The following is a 24,802-nucleotide window of genomic DNA, read 5'->3' as shown; positions in this document are numbered from 1 at the left end:
TGATGCCTCCAGAATCGAACCACATACGGTTCTAGTGCCTTTATATGTATTATTAAAAAAAAATAGATTTTATGCACACCAAATGCCAATATTGCTTCGGTATTTAAAAAGATAACATGAGACTTTTAAAATGTCCATTCTCATTTGTTTTAACAGTAATAGTAGAAAAAATAACGTAGCACTCTTTAAATACGGCAGTAAATTTATCCCGTGACGGTACTAATTTTCGCGTACGGTGAGTCAACAGACTTACCTATTTCTATTTCTGTCTAAGCGCTCGAAATCTGTTCATGAAGCGTTCCAACTTTGCCATGTTATCCTAATGGCAGAAATAGCCTTAGACTAAAATTTTACTATGTTTTCCCTTTGTTTGTCAATCTTCTTTTTCGTTTCGTAGCTAGCTTTGACGGGCTTTTACGGTTAAAACATAGACATGGACACGGAAACCTCCGTGTGCGAGTTCGCCTCGTACTTGGCGATTTGTTTTTTTACCTTTACGTATATTAGTTTTGAGTTACGACGGTATACGTTTTATTTTTATGTGTTAAAGTGATTAACATACATGTATGTTCATTGCACAAGTATGCACAATTGCATAAGTATCTCGTGTAATACGAGTACGTATTTACACGAGAATATTAAATCGATTGGTGCAGCATACCTGAATTCCCCTAATTAATTATTACGTAAAGACCGTTCTTTAAATATCAGCTTCTATTAAAATTAGCTCCGGAGTCATTATAAACTCATTAGGCAACTGAAATTTGGAAGGCAAATAGCCTTCACTTTTTAAGGATAAGAATGTCATTGACATTTCAGTCGATGTAAATTATAAATTTTATATAAGACCGATAATAATAGACTTGGCTCTTTTCTAAGCTATTTCAATTCTAATTTATTAAAGTACCTGATAGAAATAGTTCTTAGTAAGTAAACTTTATCTATCTTTTTACAGTGTCTCATATATTTCGCCAAATTAATAATTTTAACTGAATGTATATATGTTTATATTATAACGACTTTATGAAATTATATGTTTGTTTTTAGTGCATATTACATCGGCCAGCCACTGATTGGTTAACTTCATACAATTGAATTTACAAAGTCTTTGTGGTTCGATTCCCTAGGCACTTCTTAAAATCAAACATTTCCTGATAATAAATAAGTTGAAACGAATCGGATAACTCCTTTACCAGTACAGTATAGGTACCTATTGACGTAAAAATCTAAAAATATAAATACAACTAACTTTTCGGGTGTGGCGAGGGTGAGGACGGGCTCGGGGAAGGCGCCCTCCGCGGCGCAGATCACGTTCACGGTGTCGTCGTCAGTCTTGTTCTGTATCAGCCGGAAACTCGTTTCTGGTGCTGTAACAGAACACTCGCATGAGTTTGCTACGAAATTCGCAGAACGAAAACAATGCGAAAGACGAAACCAGACAATATTTCCATTTTCACAGTTGCCCAGTGACATGATTAAGGAATTGCTATTCTTACAATATTGAAGTACCGTACGATCATTCAGTCCACCTAATAATAAGTGGTCACTGACGCGCGTGGACATTTGTAACCAACTTAATAAAGAATAGGGGAACCGTTCATAAATGCGTTTCTACAATTGAGGACTAAGTTACAACGCCTCGGGTAAGTATGTCACCCTACCCACATACTTTAAAGCAAAAAACAACTGCGCTTGACATTGCTGTTATTAGGTAGAAAAAGTTGTCGCAGTTGGCTTTTTTTTATAATATAGGAGTAGCAGACGAGCATGCAGTCCACCTGATGGTAAGTGGCTACTGCCGCCCATGGACATTTGTAATCAACCCCAGATAGGATTAGATATTCCTACCTGAGGTCGGCCATAGATGCGCCGCTACCCCTGAGGACTAAGCTGGAACGCCTCCGAAAAGTCTGTCTCCCTTACCACACCCTTCAAACCGGAACACATCAGCGCCTAACACTGCTGTTGTTAGGTAGAAATAGGTGTGGCGGCTCCATCTCAAACCGAGATAATCCCGAACGCAGGCAAACGCCTTCGGGATCGCAGACGAGGGCTACCAGCGTCCCCGTGGACCCGATAAAAGGCGCCCAGAGGAACACCGTGGGGTTTTATCCGGTAGAAATCCACCATATCTTCTCCGCCGCTCCCGCAGCCCAGAGGAATGCACGGAGGGGTGGAGAAATCAAATAACCAAGGGTTACCTACCACCTATATTTTAGATTTTACGAAAACCAACTCAAGTATGTCGTATTAACTATGGTGCTCCTTTGCGACCGACGTAAGTTTAAAGGAGGACGTAAAAGAGGCTCAATGTAAGATGCTGGAAAATATCTCGCAATCTTGAATAATTTACGTGAGCCATTTAAGAAGTATACCGTAGAATATTTTCCTCTAAACGCTTAACGTCAAAGTCAAATATGTTTATTTCAAAGTACCACATAAACCGCTTTTTGAAAGTGAATTAATTACACTGCATTATAATGAATTGAATTAATAACAATTAACAATAATATTTTGTTATTTATGTAATAATTATTCCTACTAAAACTAGAAGTAAGTCTCTTGCTAACAATATAGAACTTTGTAATCTGAGAAACAATTTGAATACGTAATATGTTTAGAAGTATGTTATATGGTGGTTTGCACATCATTAAGTTTTTAGAAAAATCACTATTCTTACGCGGTAAAACCCATGGTCAGTCGACACTGAAGGCACCATCGTATACCTGCCTTATAACATCAATGTTAAGAATTGCGTTTTGCTGTCAGGGGTGTGGTGAGGCAGATACACACTACATCATATATCATCTAACTAATAAGGGGTTTCAATGTAGTCTTCATCTAAAATAAATCCTACTGAAGGACTATGAACGTTGTCCCACATTTCTAATTGAATTGCTCATTTTAAACAAAACCATCCGTATATTTCCTTGTAATCTGCAAGCTTCTAGAATATTACAGAAAAGAACAAAGACAACTGTTCCATTATGAAGCGAAAGTTTTTTCATTTTTCCATGTTTTCTTCGTGTTGTCTTTCTTTAAGACAAAGAAAAAGCGTTGTAACATTAGAGAGCTAATGGCTTAGCACTTGCACTAATAATATGTTAAAATAAATAATGGTGAGTAGTACCAGGCTTAACTTTGCAGAAATTCATGCTATATAGTTTGGATAAAAAGTACTTCGCAACATTCAACTGCCAATATTATTTATAAAAGGCCTTATAACCGTCGTGGAGTCAATTTACTCTGGCGATACTCTGTTTTGTAGCGAAATACGTGGTGTGGTATGTATGGTGGTGTATATTTTTATTTTTGTATGTGCACGTACGTGGGTAAATAGCCAGCCAGACATATTGTAAATGATTAATTTAGATTTATTTTCTTGGATGTGGGTTTGTTTATTTCTCACAGGAGAAACTGGTGTGGGATTGTGAGTGTAGTAATTATATCCTGTGTAAGAGTGAGGGTAGAGCATATTGCTTGGTTTATATAACATCATACATATTTCTAGCTAATTGCTGCATAGATTTTTTTATTCCAACTGTATAAAATAAATAATGTTCACTGATTTACACAATAAACAAACTGTGAAGATGGTGCAGTAATTTTGACCTATATTCCGGCTTCAGGATAATGAGGTACCAACGCTTGGGATTGTTGGCGTGTGATAAAATAATTATATCTACAAAGAGAACTCACTAAACCACCCTTTTTACCAAAAAACAACGTTATGCTTTACGTCATACGTGCTGTTAGATATAAGTAAGTGTTGTATCAGCTACAAATGCACGAATAGGAGCTGAAACCTCCTATTAACGAAGTTAATAGGAGTTTTCATAGTTTGACTCCAATGGCACCACTTCCAAATATATGTCTACCGTTACAAGTTTTGAAGGCGAAGAAGAATGCCTTCATATTTCGTTTTAAATATGAATGCATTTCGTTTTAAATAGATGCCCGTAAAGAAAGTATACGTAAAGCACCTCATCCATTAAGACAGAGTACGTCTTAAATATTACAAAGAACAAAGAGAAGTGTTCTATCTACATCCAACTAAACATTTTTAGTGCTCTTTTTGCGATCCCTCGACACAGGCAAGCAATGCGAACGCTATATCGGCAACTGTTTCAGTTTTAATAAACTATATCCTATTTGTTATATAAGTATTAAATAAAAATTAATGATCACTTGCATTAAGGGGGATGGAAAACATCGTGAGGCAACCTGCATACCTGAAAGAGCTTACAAAGTCTGAAAGGTGTGTGAAATCTACCAGAATGTACTTGGCCAGCAGGATGGACTTTGGCCAAAAAAATCTTCTCATTCTGAGAGGAGATCCGTGCCCAGCAATCGAATGGTATCGGGTGATTGCCCATGAATATCTGTTATTAACTTAAAATAAGATTGAAGCCAATTAAGTTGGTCTCAGCTAGCTACCCCAGAGGATTAACGCCGTTACTACATAAATCAATATGTTATCCAATATTTTGCCTACTAATGATCGACATTTGATAATTTCTTCATACTCCCGTTATTATTAATTAATCTATCAAATGTTTTCTGTCATTAAACAATGACGTTGTTAAATATCGATCTTTGATTGATAATAATGGATAGATTAGTGATGAATAACAAGCTTAAGGTTATCGCTGTTTTTATTATATGACTGGAAAAAATGTGGTAGTGGCGCCACATTGTCCAAACGCAGCTAAATAAAGTATATACAGAAATATATACACGAGAGTAACTTTTGATAAAAATTAAAGTTTGAAAGTAGAAATGCAGCAATGTTGACCTACATTTCAGCTGAGAGCGATTAGGATAAGCGTTGCCCGTAGCTCTATTTACTTTTAAATTAATATAATATCCTTTGTTTTGTGTCTCTGGCTATTTTTAACCGACTTCAAAAAAGGAGGAGGTTACTCAATTCGACCGTATATAATATGCTTTTTTTTTATGTTTGTTCAGCGATTTTTTTTGCGATGCCGCAACCGATCGATATGATTCATACACCATTGTTTCACAGGAGGTCCCATTTCGAGAAAATTTGAAAATTTCCGCCAGTTTCCACGGAAAATTGGAAATACCCGATTTCATATAAACTTCAAAAACTCGAGTATTTCTTAACCAATTTCAATTTTCTTTTTTTCATATGAAATGGTGTTTCGTTGCAGTACTTTCCTACCTTAACATTAGTATGCTCTGATGATTAGAATTTAAGTTATGGGGTGGAACTCATCATCACTACCCCTGCTTTTTACATATTTTATGACAACTTACCTTCTGAACACTCAATTCTCATGAAACTTAAAATCAACATTGAGTATCTAGGTTAACATGATATCATGGAAAATTTGATCTTCAACTCTTCAACCCTGATAATGCAGAAGTGCCTCCTGCCTCAACCATACAAGTTAGGCATTTGGAACGTATGGGTATTTAATAAAGTCGATAAGCTGAGATATATGATGGAAAATTTGACCTTCTACTCTTCAACTCTGATAATGCAGAGGTGCCTCCTGCCTCAACCATACAAGTTAGGCATTTGATGCTTATGAATATTCAATAAGGTTGATAGGTAGAGATATATGATTGAAAATTTGGCCTTCAACTCTTCAACCCTGATAATGCAGAAGTGCCTCCTGCCTCAACCATACAAGTTAGACATTTGGAGCTTACGAATATATGATAAGTTCTTTGAGTAGACATATGATGGAAGATATGACCTTCAATTTTTCAATCCTGATAATGCAGATGTGCCTTCCATGTAAAGTATATAGAATAGACATTTGTTATAATGAAGTTGCTAGACAGAGACATATGATGAAAAATTTTTTTACGCTTTCTACACTCACAGCCCCACACTAGGATTCCCTGTGTCGTGGGTGCTATGGACACACACAGAGACAAATACACAAACACCCAGACCCAGAAACAGAAATCTAAATTCATCATTTAGAAATCTGTCTGGCCGGGGATCGAACCCGGGACCCTCTGCGTGTCAGACCGGCACGGTGACCGCTCCGCCACGCGGGTCGTCAATTTGACCTTCAACTCCTTAGATCTGATGATTGGACCGACTCACTCGCAGAGTTTTACCACCTAGTTTGATTCATTAACTTTTCTGTTCCAACCTAATCTAGCCAATAATATATTATCTCATATAGCCTCGCCTATAGTGTTTCGTATTGAACTGGTTAGGTTAGGTTGGAATATTTAAGACAATGTAAACCTAAGCGAGAAGGGCGCGGTAGCGCCCTGCGAGCGGGTTTATTCATGATCACCTTTATACAATTTTACATAATATTAATACAAACGTTCGCATATCATCACTAAAATGGGTGAAAAAAAAATTTAACAAAAAAATAAAACCGACTTAGTGACATACACTACAAAGTAAAAAATAATTGAAATAAATCGCGCTCAATATATTTCGTTTGATATCGGCATAAACAGCGTGTTCAATATGAGCGCCGACTTCAGAAATATTTACTAAACCAACATTTATTTTAATTATTTTTTACTTTGTAGTGACATATAAGTCGGTTTTATTTTTTTGTTAAATTTTTTTAATGTTATACAGTTATCATCAACATGATATCATTAGTGTCTTCTTGCTCGTATGAACTTGTATTAGGATTGAAGTTAGGAATCTCTTCCATCCAGGAACACTTCATCTTCAACCTATTACTGTCCCACTGCTGGGCTCAGAGTTAGAGGGGCTTGGGTCATTGTCCACCGCGCTGGCCAAATATATGTAGTTGGCGAATTGGCGCATTGGCCAATGGACACGTAACCTAACTACAAATACGATCGATGATTTATTTGAGCCACAATTTTTTTATAAGATTTAAATAACATCGATAAAAAAGGAGCTTGAAATCCACCTGATGGTCATTGGTCACTAACACCCATGGGCGTCTATAACCAACTTTATATAAGACAGGGGTATGAACTGAAATGCCATTAAATGGTATTTTCTCTCAATTAGCTGCTCAGATGCTCAATGATCATTTATTTTCTTGTTATCTCCGAATAAATATGTTTTTCCTTTCATAAAATATTTATATAAAGGTAAAAAAAAACATTCAGGAATTAAGTATTCAAATACTATGAAATTCAGAGACTGGGTACCAAGTTAAATACTACTTCGCATAAATTCGCATACGACTCGGTATAAATCACGTGCATTTACACAGAAATTATGCAAGGTAGTATTTAACTAATTTCATCATAGTAAAAGCTATTAAAGTTATTACTTCAGGAAGTGTTTGACAAAAATGGTTAAAATTATGTTTGCAAAAGTTGTTTTTAATTGTTGTATATATTTTATGGAATGACATCGTAACGCCTATTTGTATATATAATATGTCTAATAACCGCAGTATCAAGCGCTGCTGTGTTCCGCTTTGAAGGGTATGGTACGACGTATTTATTAATGGAAATGTTCCAACTTAGTCCTCAGGAGTAGTGACGGTAGGAATCTAATCCAACTGTTAGGAATCTAATCTAATTTGAGGTAGATTTTTGATGTCCATGGGCGGCAAAGCCACTTGCCATGAGGTAAACTGCGTTCTCTTTTGCAACTACAATATTGTAAAAATATAAATAATAATACAAGCGTTTCACATACAAAATTAGTAAGTGACGCATCGAAACATCTATCAACGTTATTCTCGCAACAATAATGGCGGAGTCCTATTAAAGCCGTCGTCACTTCCTTCAGCGATATTACTTTTTCCATAAAAATACGAACATAAATCTGGAAACTGTCAAAAAGTTCTGCGTAGCTGGCACCGTACCTGCCCGCCCGGATTTGTACCTGCTACCTACCTACTCGCTGGGTACTATAGGCTATTTTCCTGTATTGCGGACGATAAGGAACGCTGCACACTTTGTTGAAATTTATTAGTGGTAAGTTAGAAAACTAAAATTCATTGTTTGATATGAGTCTCATTTCGCGTGAAGGACCACCATGGTCCATTATGTTAGCCAATTGCAGATTGGTAAATTTAACACCTTTAATACCTTTTAAGACCACTTGTACGTATATAGGTTTACTTAGGATTTTTTTCTTAATCGTTATAGAGACTAATAATGAATTTTCAATCCGCTGTTTTGATTATCCAAGTATAATATTTTGATATACTTTTTAATTTTATTTATCTATACAGACTGGCAGACAACTTAAAACTAATTTTTAGTATAAATTAACAAAGCCTACAATCACGGTAGTTACTTTGAAAAAAAAGACAATGATCCAATGAAATAAATTCTCAATTCCATAATAACCTTCAAAATCAAGAAATTTAAGTATTCGTTAAAACTAAGAAGATACAATTCAAACGACAACACAGTAAAGTGGGCCGATTCCCTTTTTTTACGTTATTAACCTTTGCTGGGATTTTTCAAGAAATCTTTTCTAGTTTGTCGGTAAGAAGAGGTTTAGAAACAAGAAATAAATAAACTTTATTATTTAACTCCGAATGAAATTTCATTTTCAGAGATTTATGTCATAACGACCGACGACATGCTTATTAACTTTGGACTTATTTGTAAACGGCCGTGGAACTCGCATCTGGCGACAAAATGAAAATGGTTTTCAGTATATTTTATAAATACTTTTTGACTATGATGAATAATTGACGGTCCACCACCTTTTGTGTTATTTTTAAATCTAAGTACAAAGGGTATTTTATTATTGAAATGGAAAACACGGCTCTAGCATGGCCCTTTAGTTTCTACTTGTATCCAATAACCGCTGAGAGCGAGAACAGAAATTATCATTTTGCGACATAACAGACCGCATTAATTATTTCGGAAATCCTTTATCCTTGATCCGTTCAGCCTTCAGATAGACATAGATCGGTAAACCTTCCCACGAGAATTGTCATACATTTACGATGAGGCCGGATCTTTGTTTCCGTGTAGTTGTCAATTAGGCGGTTCGATTAGGGGACTCTATTTCTGATCGTGACCACAACGACGAGAATGGAATAGCTGATATTTAGGATAAATTGTGATTTAAATTACATGTTTCTATATGTTTTGCACGTGATTTTGTTACGCATTATGAAAATTACTGAACAATTGAATTTATGCCCGGTATTGAGAAGCAATCTTTTTAATTTTTACCTAGCAAAGATCGTAATTTGACAATGTCTAGTATCGAAAAAATGCCAAATGTTTGTATTTCTTAGACTAAAGATTCATGGATAGGTTAATTATTATAATAAAAGGAATTTTAAGCTTATTTGTTTTCGATAAAAAGAATTCCTCTTCTTCCGAAGTAGTGTTTTTTTTGCACAGTGATCCTTAACAATGTATAATAATTTATTCCACTGATTTCCAAAGTAGGCCTCGACCTTTACTTATGAACACAAATTTCATTACGAAGAAAGTGATATTTCTTATATCGAAAACCTTCTAACAAGCATTGGGATCCATAAAATTCCTTTTTCGGTCAAATCGATAATATACTTGATTGGATTGTAAGCGCTCTTCCCGGTTATGACTATAAGCCGTCTGTTCCGTTTACCGGGAAGCCTTATGACAGTTTAGGCATAAAAAGAGATGTGCGGATAGCAGATGCTGGTATGAATAAAACTTGCTTATTTCTACAAAAAATATTACTGCCCGACGGAATGGGGAATCGATACGCGTCAGTTGCGGTTGCTCTTCCTTTGTTTCTTAGGATGTAAACTTTATTTTTAATGTATACTAGCTTTTACTCGCGGCTTCGCTCGCGGTCAGAGTTTTCTCTCGGTAACGGTACTTCCAACGGGATAAAAGGTTCTCTTTGCCCTTTTCTGAACCCCTGACAACATGTGTACTAAATTTCATGACAATCGGTTACGTAGGTAAGGCATGACACAGCAGCAAATAAACTCACATTCGCATTTATAATACCTATTAGTTTGGATTAAGTATGTATATATAATTGGTCAAGTGCGAGACGAAGACGCTTGGACGGTTCCGTATCACCAAATTTTCATTTGTTTTTTATTTTTAGTATTTATGGATGGATTTTAAACTCTCCACCTATTACTGTTCAATACATGGCAAAAAAGTGCCGAAAAATATATCCATTAATTTTTAACAATTTGTATTATTTGTTGATATAATGACCAAAGTAACATGTACTCCAATAAGAATACAAGTGTCTATCTGTTACGGTTCAAGAGATAGTGACAGACAGACAGACAGTGCAAGCTTAGTAATAGGTTTCCGTTTTATCCCTTGGGCACAAATCCTTAAACACATAAGCATTGTTTTCTTGAGCTTCTCAACTATTAAATTACCAAGCATAGATTAGTAAAGATACTTCGCCGCCTTGAAATTGAATGAAGCCGCAAATGGCTCATTATAGTAAGTTCTTTTTTTGAATTCTTGACAAATAAAAACATTTTTAGAGAAAATTTACGAATAAATAACTAATACTGCGTAATTTTCATGATAATTAAAATTTTAAAATAATAATTTCAAATATTTTAGGGACATTTTAGCACGGAGACGTGGCAAAATTTTTTTACGCAACTGTTTCAATTCTCAAAACTGGGTACATTTTCTTGTTAGGAGTGGGTAATCTTTACTAATCTATGTTACCAAGTATTATACATTTCTTTTAATTTCACTAACATAGTTTCGTTTGAAATTGTTGTTTGTTGTTGTTTTGTTTACTATCTTCGAAACTATTCGTTTATTTATTTACTTAAAGATCATCAACAAAATGAACATTTCATAATAGTGTTGTTTGATATTAATCTTAAAGTTAGACATCTACTTCTAACGAAAAAAATATTCTGCGAATTTTACTGTGTGAATAAACATCAAGTAATAATTACATAAGTAGGAATGTTAGCGGTTTCTCGAAAAGGCACTCTAATTAAACAGAGGCCTGATATAGTAAAAACTTAACAAAATACGTTAATGTTAATAGCTACATAATAAGTATGAAAACGAGAAGAAGTGAAACAAAAATAAATAACCTCTCTTCTTTGTAAAATCGGTTAACAATGGGACGTAATGATAAATGTGTATATATACGACACATCTTGTCCCAGCGGCATGTTGCAGAGAAAGGATTCGAGATCATTTAATCTTAGTTTAACACAAAGAGAGCTTGTCGTGGCATATATGTTTAATGTTGTCTTTATTGTTCAATCAATCACTAGAATCGAGGAACTAGATAATTTTCCTAAACTTGATTTCTATCATGTTTAGGAAAATCTATAATGTATGAAAACATTTTCAGAAATAATATAAACTCAAAAACCCGTCTGGTAAGAATCTTTACTCACGGCCATAATTTAGACAAATCCAAAGACACCTCATATGTTACAATCTGTCAAGCTGTTTGGAATGTAGAGCTGTATACTTGCATAGTAATAACATTCGTCCTGCCTAGCCTCCGGCCTGCCCTCCGCAGCTAGTAAAAATCACGCAGAGTTGCATGAACTATTTAAAGACGCCATGTTTTTTAACTACGGACGTCGTAGATTCCCACGACGCGACATCGCGACATTAGATGTCGTTGCAATATGCATAATATGGTACCGTTATGTGTTTTAGCCGAAAGGTGACTGTAATTTGATCGATGACAATAAAATCGAAAGAAATGTTTTCGTATGTCGTCAATTCGATCAAACTTACTTGTTATATGGATTCCATATGTGCTGACAGCCCATTGAACCCTGTTAAGGATTCCACAGAGCAAAATATTATAGTAGCGAAAATAATTTGACGTTTCGTAATCTATTATAGCTCGTTTTATTTTTCTTTGTACTTCAATTAAGGGATAAATAAATGATAATGAGAAATAAGAATAAATAAACTTGTAAAATGAAAGGTGTTTCGTCTTCTTCTCTGAATTATATTGAAAGTCGGTTAGAGAAAAAAGGTCCTCTTATTTTTGAAATTTTGCGTCCCTTTAAAGTTCAGGAACAGACTTAAATTATTTTAGATTTTAGAGGACTTAAATCACTTCCCCGTCTCTGCCTGGATCTGCTTCTGCGCTACGATTGACGTAAAACCAAATAAACAATATGTCTGCATAGTAAAACATAACAGACGTGGTGTCTCTGCAATCGATCTACTAACGGCTATAATTACTCGTAATAAGCAATCTATTAAATTAATCCCTACAAAATATCCCAATATAACCATTTGTGACAGGTAACAATTATCACATGTCAATCTTTGTCTTGTTTTGTGTTTGTTTAGTTTTGTTATAACATTAAAAAAACTTTTATAATGTAACCGTAAGGGCGTCATTTCGAAACTTTATAATCGAAAAGAAAATTAATTCTAACTTCACGCTAAAAGACAAAAACTTTGAAGTAAATCCAATAATTATATAATAAGTTAAATTTTAAACCTCTTCGTAGATTTCAGACGGAGACACGTCATTGGCGAATTTTAAGCTAAGTTGGCGTTCGAACATTCTAGAAAGCTCAAAATACAATATAAATTGTAAAGTAATCTTAAAACCCCGTAGTACCTATATCTTAATATTTCAGTACGTGGTAGAACTCATTGTAAAATGGTACAACGTTTTGTGGTTCGACACCGAAGGTACCGCTGACACGTCCTAATAATAGTAGTGTTAAGCGCTGTTGAGTTCCTCTTTGAAGGGTGTGATAAGAGGACATACTTATCCGAGGTGTTTCAACTTAATCCTCAGGGGTTTCAACGCACTTATGGCAGACCTCAGGTGAGAATCTATATTTATCTGGTGTTCATAACAGATGTGTATAGCCGGCAATATTCACCAATTTGTGGTCTGCTTTCTCGTTTGTTTTTTCATAATAGTAAAGTATATGTGAAGGTGGTAGAACCCTTTGCAGTTCGACTCCGGCGGCACCACCGCCACACCTATTTCTACCTAATAATAATAGCAGTGTGAGGCGGTGCTGTGTTCCGTTTTGAAGGGTGTGGTAAGGTAGACAGACTTTTCCGAAGCGTTCCAGCTTAGTCCTTAGGGGTAGCAGCGCATCTGTGGCCGAACTCAGGTAGGAATATCTAATCCTATCTGGGGTTGATTACAGATGTCCATGGGCGGCAGTAGCCACTTACCATCGGGTGGACTGCATGCTCGTCTGCTACTCCGATATTAAATAAAAAAAAAAATAATAAACGTCACTGAACGAAGAGAGGACAAGTTTTAACTGTAAATGCGGTGCTTAAAAACTTAATGTTGTTTTAAAAATGTTAGTAATTAAATAAATTCACATGCCTAAATTAGAGCTACTTATATTCTCTGTGTGCCACTACTAAGGTGGGAGTATCACGAGACACGGGAGGTCGAAGTTCTTTCTAATATTATTTCGAGTATTCAATTCAAGTAACACTAAACATAATACAACGGTAATAAACAAAAAAAATGCAGTGATATCCCAGTGGTAAGACACTCGGGCTCTTGATCCGAGATGGGTCCGAGAGTCAAATCTGAGGTACCTCTAATTTTTCAAAGTTATGTGCGTATTAGAAATTAATTGTCACTTGCTTAAACAGGGAAGGGAAACATCATGAAGAAACCTGCATACCTGAGAAATCTTAAAAAAATCAAAGATATGTGATGTGAAGTCTACCAATTCGCACTTGGCCAGCGCGGTGGACAATGCCCTTATCCTTCTCATTCAGAGAGAAGACCCGTTCCCAGCAGTGGGACAGTAACGATGATGACTTAATACTTACCAAATACTGTCATGTGTTTCGTCTTGACGTCTTCTGCATAGAAAGTTGATACGACGCACGTGTAATTCCCGGTTAAGTCAGTATCAATTTTCACAATACGTATCGCTCGGTGCATGTGTTTAGGATCATTTGACGCTTTATAGGATAAGTCTACCCTGTTTCTTAGTAGTGCGATAGCTTGAGGCGGATATGATGCGATCCATTGGTATATCAGATTATATCTGGTCTCGTAGAACCATTTTACCATCAGGCCGGTGGTGATGTTCTCAAGCGTGTATTCGCAGTCGAGTATAACTGTGTCCTGGACGCCATATTGGATTATTTCAGGTACCGCTAAATTGACTATTTTTGCCCCTTGTAATTCTGAAACAAACAAAAAATATCGATTAAAATTTAATAATGTGTATAATTATCGTATAGAATTTAGAAACAGACCTTTATATCATTGAATTTTTTGTATATGCTGTCAATAAGGTCATATCTAAGAATGGCGTAAGTTATGTTAAATTGGGGAAATCAATGCCTATAATTACTCCAAAATTAGATAGACGGATGTATGGATGGACGTCATCAATGCCCCCGATAGACTTAATTTATTTATGTCATGGGAACATACACACTTAGAACATAGTTATTAATGTAATGTAGTAGTAAGAATGTAGTTAACCTTAATAAATTTCTTTGTCCAAGATACGGGTAACTCTAGTGGGGTTAAAATGTACAAGAGTTAACAGCATTATATCATTTCCGTTGCGGCTTTCGAGCCGTCTGTCCATATTTTTTATATACCCAACTGGCTGACACTGAGTGAGTGACTGGGGTAACGAATGCCAACAAAACTTCTTGGTTGGCACATATCGGTCCGGTCCGTACCGGGCCATAAATAATACAATGTTTGTTATTTTATTATATAGCTTATGTTGCAAATAAGCTGTATTTTAGTTTTCTGGGAAATTACAAAAAAAATTGACAAAGTGTTATAAACATCGGTTAAAGGTACTTTACTGACGTATGAAATTCCACTTTTTCATTTACGAGCATTTCATGTAATGCCATAGACTACGTATGGATTTTGACAGTTTTTAAAGATCAATTAATTGCATAAGATATCTAATTTGAAAACAATAATGTGGAATAAACAACCATTTCCTAATTCCACTTTGAATTTATGTGTTGTAGGAGAAATTTATTATGTTGCATCCAATTCCATTCATACAATAAATTTTATTAAGGCGTTCCAATTTCCAGCCCTGGGACGTACTAAAGCTTGCTTGAACAAATGCCAAACTTATCTCTCATCTAAATGGTCTTCAGTACAACTTCCGAAGTTTAATGGCTTAAGCTGCATTTCTTTTACAAAAATCTTCAAGGATACTCTTGCACCACTGCTATTAGAAACGGAACCTACTAACCTCTCTGATAAATTATAATTTACGATCAGTTGGATTGGCGAATTGTAATTGTTGCATCTCTAAATTCGATCGTAGAGGTTGCAACACAAAGGAACTATCTGTCTGTAATATTATGTGCACTTGCGACACGTCCGTTCCATGCCGCTGCCGTAGTACGAATGACACAAGTCACACAAGTAAAAGTGGAACGGCGGGTAGAAATCTCTTATTTATTATTTAGACGGTGGGTGGATATGATACATCTAATATTTAGTCTACACGCTACAGTAAACAATACATTATATTAATGATATTAGATCTCTCTGCAGTTCGACTACGAATGCACTGTCACCGATCAGGTGCTTAACAACAGTGTTAAGGAATTAAGCTCAATCAATTATATTTGTAAGTAATGGGTATTCACGTACACGTACGTCGTACACGTACTTGAACGTAAATCAGATAGACTGCATATTTACCTGCTTTCATAGCAATAAGATAATTAGTTTTATGCAAAAGGCTCCACTACACGTGGTCCATTAAATAAGTTACCGCTCTACTACTTTTCATAGGCTATTCTGTACTTCAATGTTAAGCAGTCGCTCAGCGTTATATTAAATTGCTATGAACAACTTTAAACCTTATGTTAGGGCTTTTAATCCGTTAACACACATTTTTCGTAAAGTTCTCCCACACCGTTTAAAACAACCAGTTATATCTATTTGTACAGCTTCTAGAAAGCCTTAACATTTTGAATCTATTGCTGATTTTGATTTTATTGTGCTATTGTTACCGTACAAATGGATTTATTAAGATTCATAGTCTTAAATCTCTAAGCTTAAAAATTGTGAGCCATGAGCCTTGAGGATCAAGTTCCCAACAATAAGAACAACATTAATATTAATGCTAAAAGTCAGCCAGTCTTATTTATATTCATCATAAGTCCTTAAAAGCAAACTTGCTAAAAATTTCAAAACTCACTTAAAAATTTATCGGTACACACTTAAATGACAGAGTGGAAATAGATTTGAGTGTTGCATAACGAATTCATAAAGCGTAATATTTGGAAGCTCTTAAATTTTTGAATATCGGAATTTACCTCTTTGCTATACCAAAAACGTTAATTACTTTTAAAAATATTTTCAACGAGCGATTGAAAATAAATGTTAAGAATAAAAAAAATATTAACAAAAAAATACAACTGACTTTTACGTCACTACAAAGTAGAAAATAATTGAAATAAATGTTGGTTTAGTACATAGTTCTGAAGCCGGCGCTCAATATATATCGTAAGAGAACGATGTAAAAAACCTGTCTAATATGAGCGCCGACTTCAGAAATATGTACTAAACAAACATTTATTTCAATTATTTTTTACTTTGTAGTGACATAGAAGTCGGTTGTATTTTTTTCTTAATTTCTTTTTCACCCTTTTTAGTGATGACATACTTACGTTTATATTAATACGATATAAAATTGTATAAATGTGATCATGAATAAAGGTAAGGTCTGAATTTACATTGATTGGACCCACCCGCTCGCAGGGCGCTGCCGCGCCCTGCTCGCTTAGTTTTGTATTGTCTTATATGTTCCAACCTAACCTAACGAATTCAATATTATTGTCTAGGTAAGTGAGTTTGGCACACAAAAGTAAATAGCAAACTAAATAATAAAGCTCTGCGATTGGGTCGGTCGAATTCACGTAAATTCAGTAGGTAAGAAAAACTACAACGTATAAGTTAACCTAAGCTATAGCCAATACACAAATTCAAATTCAAATCTCATTTATTCAAAATTGATTCATATAGAATACTTTTTGAAAGTCAACAAACTACCACCGCTTCGGAAGGTATTTCGCTATGGAGAAGAAGCGGCGCAAGAAACTCCATACGTGTGCATATTTGCATCTTTTAAAGGGTAAATAATATACAATTTTACAAAGTGGTACATATAATTAATTATTGATGTTGGAGCTGGAGTTGTCATACCATGCGGATTTATCATTTAAGTACTGATTTACATTATAATAAGCTTTTTTACATAAAGTTAATTTTATAGTAGATTTAAACCTTTTCTCGGATAGATCGATAATGTCTTTTGGTATTTTATAGTTGTAGTATCAATGAAACTAGAAAGATCGGATGACAACTGCTTTCTTCCTATAAAGAGGGTTACCGCAATATATCAAATACACATGTACCCACAACAATAGTAGAAACGAATACAGTTCCCCATAAAAGAATTACACATCTTGCTTAATCTAAATTGAGGTATGGGCAATTAATTTTTATTTCTAGTATTATGACTATGCCTATTATATATTTTTTTTAACACAAACGTTAACAAGCACATAAGTATTGATATAAACTTCAACATAAACGGAAATTTAACTAAAACCTAGACTTAGACATAAATCTCTACAAAGCCACAACAACATAAACGCTAATGAAACATTTTTATAATATAGCATTTGCTCAAAATAAAAGTCAGTACTTAAAAACTAATATGTGTTTAGGCGTGCTGAACCCCTGCACCAGGGCTCAGGAGTCAGTCAGTTAGCTTTGATACTGTTTATAAATATTCACAAGCATCAAATGTATAACTCATACGATTTAAGCGAAAAGCAACCCCCTGCATTATCAGGGTCAAGACCTTGAAGGTAAAATTTTCATCATAAGTGTCTGCTTAGTAACGTTAATACATGTATGAAAGCATAAAATTGCTAACTCCTATGGTTTGGGTTAGAAGCACTCCAGCATCATCAAAGTGAAAGAGTTGAAGGTAAAATATTTCATCATATATCTCTGTCTAGCAACTTTATTACAACAAATGTCTAACGTCTATACTTTAGGTGGGAGGCACCTCTGCATCATCAGAGTTGAAGGTCAAATTTTCCATCATATGTATCTACTGAAGGACCTTATCACATATTCGTAAGCTCCAAATGCCTTACTTCTGAGGTTGAGGCAGGAGGCACCTCTGCATTATTAGGGTTGAAGAGCTGAAGGTCGAATTTTCCATCATATATCTCTGCTTATCAACCTTATTAAAAATTCGTAAGCTTTAAATGCCTATCTTGTATGGTTGAGGCAAGAGGCACCTCTGCATTATCAGGGTTGAAGAGTTGGAGGTCGAATTTTCCATCATATGTCTCTGCTTATCAACTTAATTAAATGTTCGTAAGCTTCAAATGCCTTACTTGTATGGTTGAGGCAAGAGGCACCTCTGCATTATCAGGGTTGAAGAGTTGAAGGTCGAATGTTCCATCATATCATTTTAATCTAGATACTCAATCTTAATTTTAAGTTTTATGAGAATTGAATGGGCAGAAGGTAAGTTGTCATAAAATATGTTAAAAACAGGATTAGTGATGATGAGTTCCACCCCATAATTCAAAGTTCTAATCATGAGATCATCATTATGTTCAAGTATGAAAGTACCGCAATGAAATACCCTTTCATAGGAAAAAAAGATTTTTGAAATTGGTTAAGAAATACTCGAGTTATTCAAGTTTATAAGAAATCATGGTTTTCCGATTTTCCGGGAAAACTAGTAAAAAATTTTAAATTTCCACGAAATGGGACCCCCTGTGAAACTAACCGCATACATTAGTGTTTAAGTCATGACGATCGGTCGCAGCATCGCGAAAAAAACGCTGGACACACAAAAAAAAAATATATATATATATATATATAATATATATATATATATAAGGTTATCTATTCGACACGTATATATATATATATATATATATATATATATATATATATATAAATATATATATATATATATATGTATGGCTCTATTCTTTGGGAAGTCGGTTAAAAAATGAAAGAATGCACAATTATCTTAGTACGATAGTAGATATGATACGATTTTTGTTTTAGTATTTACAAACAAAATTTCAATTCATAACTGTAAGTGCCAGAGGTAAAGATTTACGGTAATTTCAACCAGCCACTCAAATTGTTTATTTATTCAATTAATCGTAGAAACAGCTAAAACGCAATTTATTAAGTAGTAGATGTTCTGATGGAAAGTGGTCACGTTTCTAGAGATTTATAACTAAGGACGCGACGATGGAAGTAAATCATGAAGATGTGTAGCGCCTCCTTCGTACAAGATGTCTACATAATTAGGTCACCAACATCCAAGCTTCTAAGAGGTGACGGAGGAGCGAATCTGAGGTTCCTACGGTAAATTCTTGCCGAAGTTACATAACATTTTCTGTTTTCAGTCTTACATTTGCAGCTTCTTTTAATATTTAATACCTTTTTTAATATGATAATTTAATTAATGCTGATTTAAATCAGGCGGGGCATTTTGTATTATTTTTGTCATTATTATTTATTACTTTCTTTCGTACGTAGTAATATGGGATTTCAAGATAATTGAAACAGTTTCAGAGAAAAAGTGATTTGATCTCAGAAATTAAAACTTGCAGATAATCACTTAACACTTGTATATAAAGCCATTGGAGTGACATCATCAACTATCCTGGGCTGGTCACATCTATGTTAAATGATTATTATGTTAGTAATATTAAAAAAATAAATCTTTCCATCTGTTTCTTAACGGAGATTACATAAAATTCTAGTGGGCCCGAAAAGACGACATTCAACAAAAAAAAATATCCGCAACAGTGCCACCCCCGTCTGGTCCAAAATATTTTCGAAGTTAAATACTTATACACACTTATAATAAATATTTATGCACTCTTTGAAGGTGGCAGAACCCCTTGTGGTTTGCCTCCGGCATCGCTACACCATTTCTGCTTATCAACGGCAATGTTAAGCGCTGCTGTGTTCTGGTTTGAAGGGTGTGGTAAGGTAGACATACTTTTCCGAGGCGTTCCAGCTTAGTCCTCAAGGGTAGTGGCGCATCTGTGGATGACCTCAGGTAGGAATATCTAATCCTATCTGGGATTGATTACAGATGTCCATGAGCGGCTGTAGTCACTTACCATCAGGTGGACTCCATGATATTGTCAGCTATAGCTGAATTAAAAAAAAAAAAAACTGAAATTAGTATCATCATCAACCTATTACTGTCCCACTACTGGGCACGGGTCCCCTTTCTTAATGAGTAGGATTAGACCATAGTCCACCGCGCTGGCCAAATGCGTATTGGTAGACTTCATTTGAGATTACATTCGAGATTTTTTTATGCAGGTTTCCTCACGATGTTATCCCTCACCGCTTAGCAACTGATAATTTCTAATACGCACATAACTTTGAAAAATCAGAAGTGCGTGCCTGGAATTTGAACATGGGACCATTCAATCGAGAGGTCCAGTTTCTTAACCACTAGGCTATCATTGCCATAGTTCGTTAATAGTAGAAAATTACAAAACCTAATACTACTATAATGTGCTATTTAACATTAATATGATATTTTTCAAATAAATTCCTGTCCAGTATTAGAAAGAATACCAGGAGTATGATTGCGTCACCGTTGTTCAAGTGTCAAAGATGTCATGTGGTTGAAAATGTGGTTCAATTGTTCAGCAAAAGAATTCTAGTGGAAGAAATCTTGGAATTGAAGGTTGTTTTGTTACTTTTGTGTAACAGTTTGAAACGTAAGAAGAATTTAATGAGACGGGGCCAATTTTAGAAGTGAGTTCTGCGCTTGACAATCTGAGAGACGCTAGTTTGTGGAAATCCTAAACTTGTTTACAACTTTATATCGTTGGAGTTACTTTGTAGCTGTGATTATTATCTAAGTTGTATTAGTTAGAAAGCATCTTTTTATTGTTCAGAATGTCTACATGACTTTGAATAACTTTAATTGTGTTAAGTCATTAGTCTCTTTGTACCTATGATACTGTTTATACATAGGCTAAATCTTCCTTGCATATCAAATTAAAGCGCCTTCGTCAAACCTTGTGCCTTCGTCCACATTAACCTAATAAAGCTCCTTTCTACGCCACGTTAAACTCATCCCGTTATTATATCCGAGGAGACAGAACCCGACTATGAGGCTATCATTGTTATCAGCCTAGCGACAATGTTACTTGTAACATGGCACAATATACATTACAAGCTCCAACAACATCTTGTGCCACAATAAGACGGATGGCGCGCAATGTACCATGTTCAATTTAATGGATTAGCTTCGTAACGCATCTTGCTAGTTCAACATTAAAGCTAAGGGAAGGATTACGAGAGCCACGTTGTCAGAGATAAGGCACGCATATAGACCTTATAGAAGATAGCGCGGTAGCTTATACAATTTTGTGGTGAAGTGAAACTTCATTTCTATACATGATGTTTTGACAGATGCTGCGGAAATATGATAGAAACCAGATATATTCATAAACAGATCATTTAAATATATTATTGCCATTAACCTTCTGCGACTGAGGAGACTTTTTGGTAATACTTTACTGAGGCCTAGTCTAACAGACGTCAAAATAAAATACGCCTATTTTTAATATATATAAATAAAGCCAAAAAAATATATCAAAATAGACATAAATATACTTCGTTAATTTACAATATCAGATATGGAGGCTTATATATAAAGCTAAATATTTATTTTGTATTTTTTACTGAAATATGACTTTTTAACAAGGTTTTTACACTAGGTATAAGTAGCAACACGTATTTTTTAAATAGTCAAAGTAAGTTAACATTTTCGTTTATTATTTTAATTATGACATCATTTAAAACTAACAAAAGAAAATATATTAAAATCACACGGTTCATTTAGCCACAATTTAGCCTCAAGTTTTTTCCCTTTTTACAAAAATAAAATTTATAACCTTTGCAAAGTTGCGAGGCACACTCAAGGCAGATTGGTTTTTCACATGCACAGATGGAGAATCTTGTGTGTCTTTGAGTCTGCAGTAGCCTGCTGGTCCAAATGCTGCATAATTTTCTTCTTGGTGGCCTCTCAAGTTAACACAGACTAGGGGGTAAATCATTTTCAGATTCCTCTATTACTTCCTGGTTTGGTTTGGTTTTCCCTTTTATCTTGAACTATATCTCGTCTTTTAACTATAGCCATTCTTCAATTTCTTCGTCTGTAAGAACTTTAATATTGAACTTTCCCCTACAGTCTCATTTAGCAAGCCTAAAGGGATCTTTTTGGTTGAACATGTACAAAAGGAAATAAAATAAATTGATGTTTGACCACTTACACACAGCGCCAACTAGCCCTAAACTTGGCACGTCCAGCACGGATACACAAACTAATGCTTTTTTTCTAAATAAAGTGTAAATAAGATACTTACGACACACTCAAACGTATAAGCCAAAAATGTAATTTTTTTGTGTTTGGTCCTGCCGGGAATCAATGCCGAGTCCCTTGGAATGGTAAATATATGTCTGACCATGATGAAAATGAGGTTAGTCTAAGATACTTACGAATTTTTGATGATCTACTGTGGACACGTATTATAGACACAAGGGAATTAACGTGGTCTTGCTGATGTGACGTCTATTAGAATCCAGTATTTATTGCTGTACTTACGTCTGTGAGACACTAACACCTCGTAACACGAAAAGTAAGCATGGTGTGATCGTCTAGCCGCGACTGTCACGTAGCACGAACAATCTTAAGAAGGTACTGAGCGAGACACCAAAACATCACGGCGCATTTCAAAATGGTAACGTTTTTTCGTTTAGCGGTGTCTGACAGACTACCACCTCAGCCGCAGAAGGTTAAAACGGCTCCAGCTAAGTTATAATTTCAAGTTGCTGTTGACATTCGGGTCAGTTACGGCCCCACACCAAAAACCTCAATATTGACTCTATTTGAGAATTAAATATCAAAGTGTACCTGTATCATCCATAAATATTTATTGAAATGCAGTCCATGTAGGACTATAATTTGTTCAATAAATTATTGTAGGAATATAATTCAGTCCAATATGGTCCTTGGTATGGGATGGTACATGTGTTGACACCATGGCACCGTCTCATATTCGGGCGACCTCGATGCGTGCTGGAGCGGCGGCCGAATCTGCGGAGGCTGTGAAGCGGCGCAAATATGCTGCTATTTCACAGAATTATATATTTGTGCCCTTCGCAGTTGAGACGATGGGACCGTGGGGACCAGAAGCGAAGCAATTTTATAAAGAATTGTCTTCGCGCTTGATTGAGACCTCTGGTGACCCAAGAGCTGGAGCTTACCTCGGTCAACAAATAAGTTTGGCAATACAACGAGGTAATGCTGCTAGTGTCTTGGGTACACTACCGCGGGGCAGCGATCTGGCTCATTTATTTTATTTATTATAGTTTTAGTTATTTTTTGATTACTGTAAATATTTTTATTTCTATTTGTTTTAAATTCAGTCCAATATACGTCATATTAAACATTGGACTGGATTTCAAACATTAATAAACATTTCTATTACCTTCATGTTTAGTTTCTGTTACCGACAAACGAATAAAATCTACAATATTGAACATTATTTATTGAGACGAGTTACACATAATTATTTTGCAAACTATTATAATACATGAGCAGCGGTAATTGAAAACCTTTTCAGAACCCAAACATAATTTAATTCAACCTCATATGAAATCAGGAATAGACCCATATCTCTATTGACTTGGGAAGGATAAATAAGCGAACAAGTTTCTTAAAAAACTCCGACGGAGCTGAGCTATTGGAGTCTGCAAAGCATATTATTTTTTAATTTGATTCCCTAACCCGACCGGACCCTTCGATGCTATTTATATTTAATTTCGTCTGAGCACCGGAGGCTATGTGTACGCATCGGAAATGTTTTGAACGGCTCTAAGACCCCTTAAAATAAATGTACTTATTTTACTTATTCAAATACACGCATACATATTATATGCTGAATTGAATTTATGAATTTAAAAATAGGTATATTCATAATTCGTATCTTCAAGTAAAATATTTTAGCCTTAATGTCATAAAAATCGATCTAGCCTATGAAAAGTTATTCGAAATTTAAATCAAGCTACACATACGTTGCCTATAATGACCGATATGTACGTTATTGATATTGATATCGAGAGGTTGATATTGATATAACAGGTTTATTAACACTCTCTAGACATACCTCAAATAAACGGTAAGGTATGTCAACTATGGTAAACTTGAAAAATTAAAATACATTTTTTACAAATACGTTTTTAACTAAAATCAAATTTTAATATAATCAAACAAAGCAAAATGGGCAGACAAAGTTGACCACAAAACCAGGGTAATGTTTGACACATTATACTTAACATTCGTAAAATAATAAACTCGATTCACAAATTGCAGTGTTCCATCCACAATTTTGTTACGAAAACTCCAGGAATCTTTATTTATTGCTTCGAAAGATTCAGCTACTTCGCCCAATTCATCATCTATACTGTCTTTCTTCATGCCAACCCCTGTCATTTTATATTTGCTATAATCCTCTTTGCCAAGAAATCTGTGAAGATTTCCGATGTATTGAAGTACTTTTATTCCCTTTTACGAGGTTTGATCGGTCCCATTTTATGGCAAGCCATTTCATTTGGGATAAGAACAGTATTATTTTATTTATTTCGTATTATAACATTCACTTAATAAGAAATAAAAGTTGGATACCTACAAAAATTTATAGTTTCTAAGAGCATCTTCGCTTGTTTACAAGCTTACTTAACTGTAGAAAGTACATAATCCTTTATAAAAGATTTAACTTCATTCATGCCACATTGCTGTGACAAACTTTAATTAGCTTATGTAAGTATTAGTAGCATGGCACTTTT

General features: G+C 35.0%; 1 protein-coding gene across 1 annotated transcript in view; it reads right to left on the bottom strand.

The window, feature by feature from the left end:
• LOC140751876 (uncharacterized) overlaps window positions 1–24,802 on the bottom strand; it is an 89,133-nt gene that overhangs the window by 13,264 nt on the left and 51,067 nt on the right. Inside the window, exons 2-3 of the mRNA XM_073085966.1 lie at window positions 13,696–14,058; window positions 1,250–1,367 (exon numbers count right to left, since the gene is read on the bottom strand). Coding sequence (XP_072942067.1) covers window positions 1,250–1,367; window positions 13,696–14,058 — 481 coding nt within the window. The remainder of the gene's footprint in view (window positions 1–1,249; window positions 1,368–13,695; window positions 14,059–24,802) is intronic.

The sequence above is a fragment of the Epargyreus clarus genome, unplaced genomic scaffold (assembly GCF_041222505.1).
Source record: "Epargyreus clarus isolate Ecla_fem2 unplaced genomic scaffold, WU_Ecla_fem_2.2 ptg000023l, whole genome shotgun sequence".
NCBI lineage: Eukaryota > Metazoa > Arthropoda > Insecta > Lepidoptera > Hesperiidae > Epargyreus > Epargyreus clarus.
This window is presented reverse-complemented; position numbering and strand designations above follow the sequence as displayed.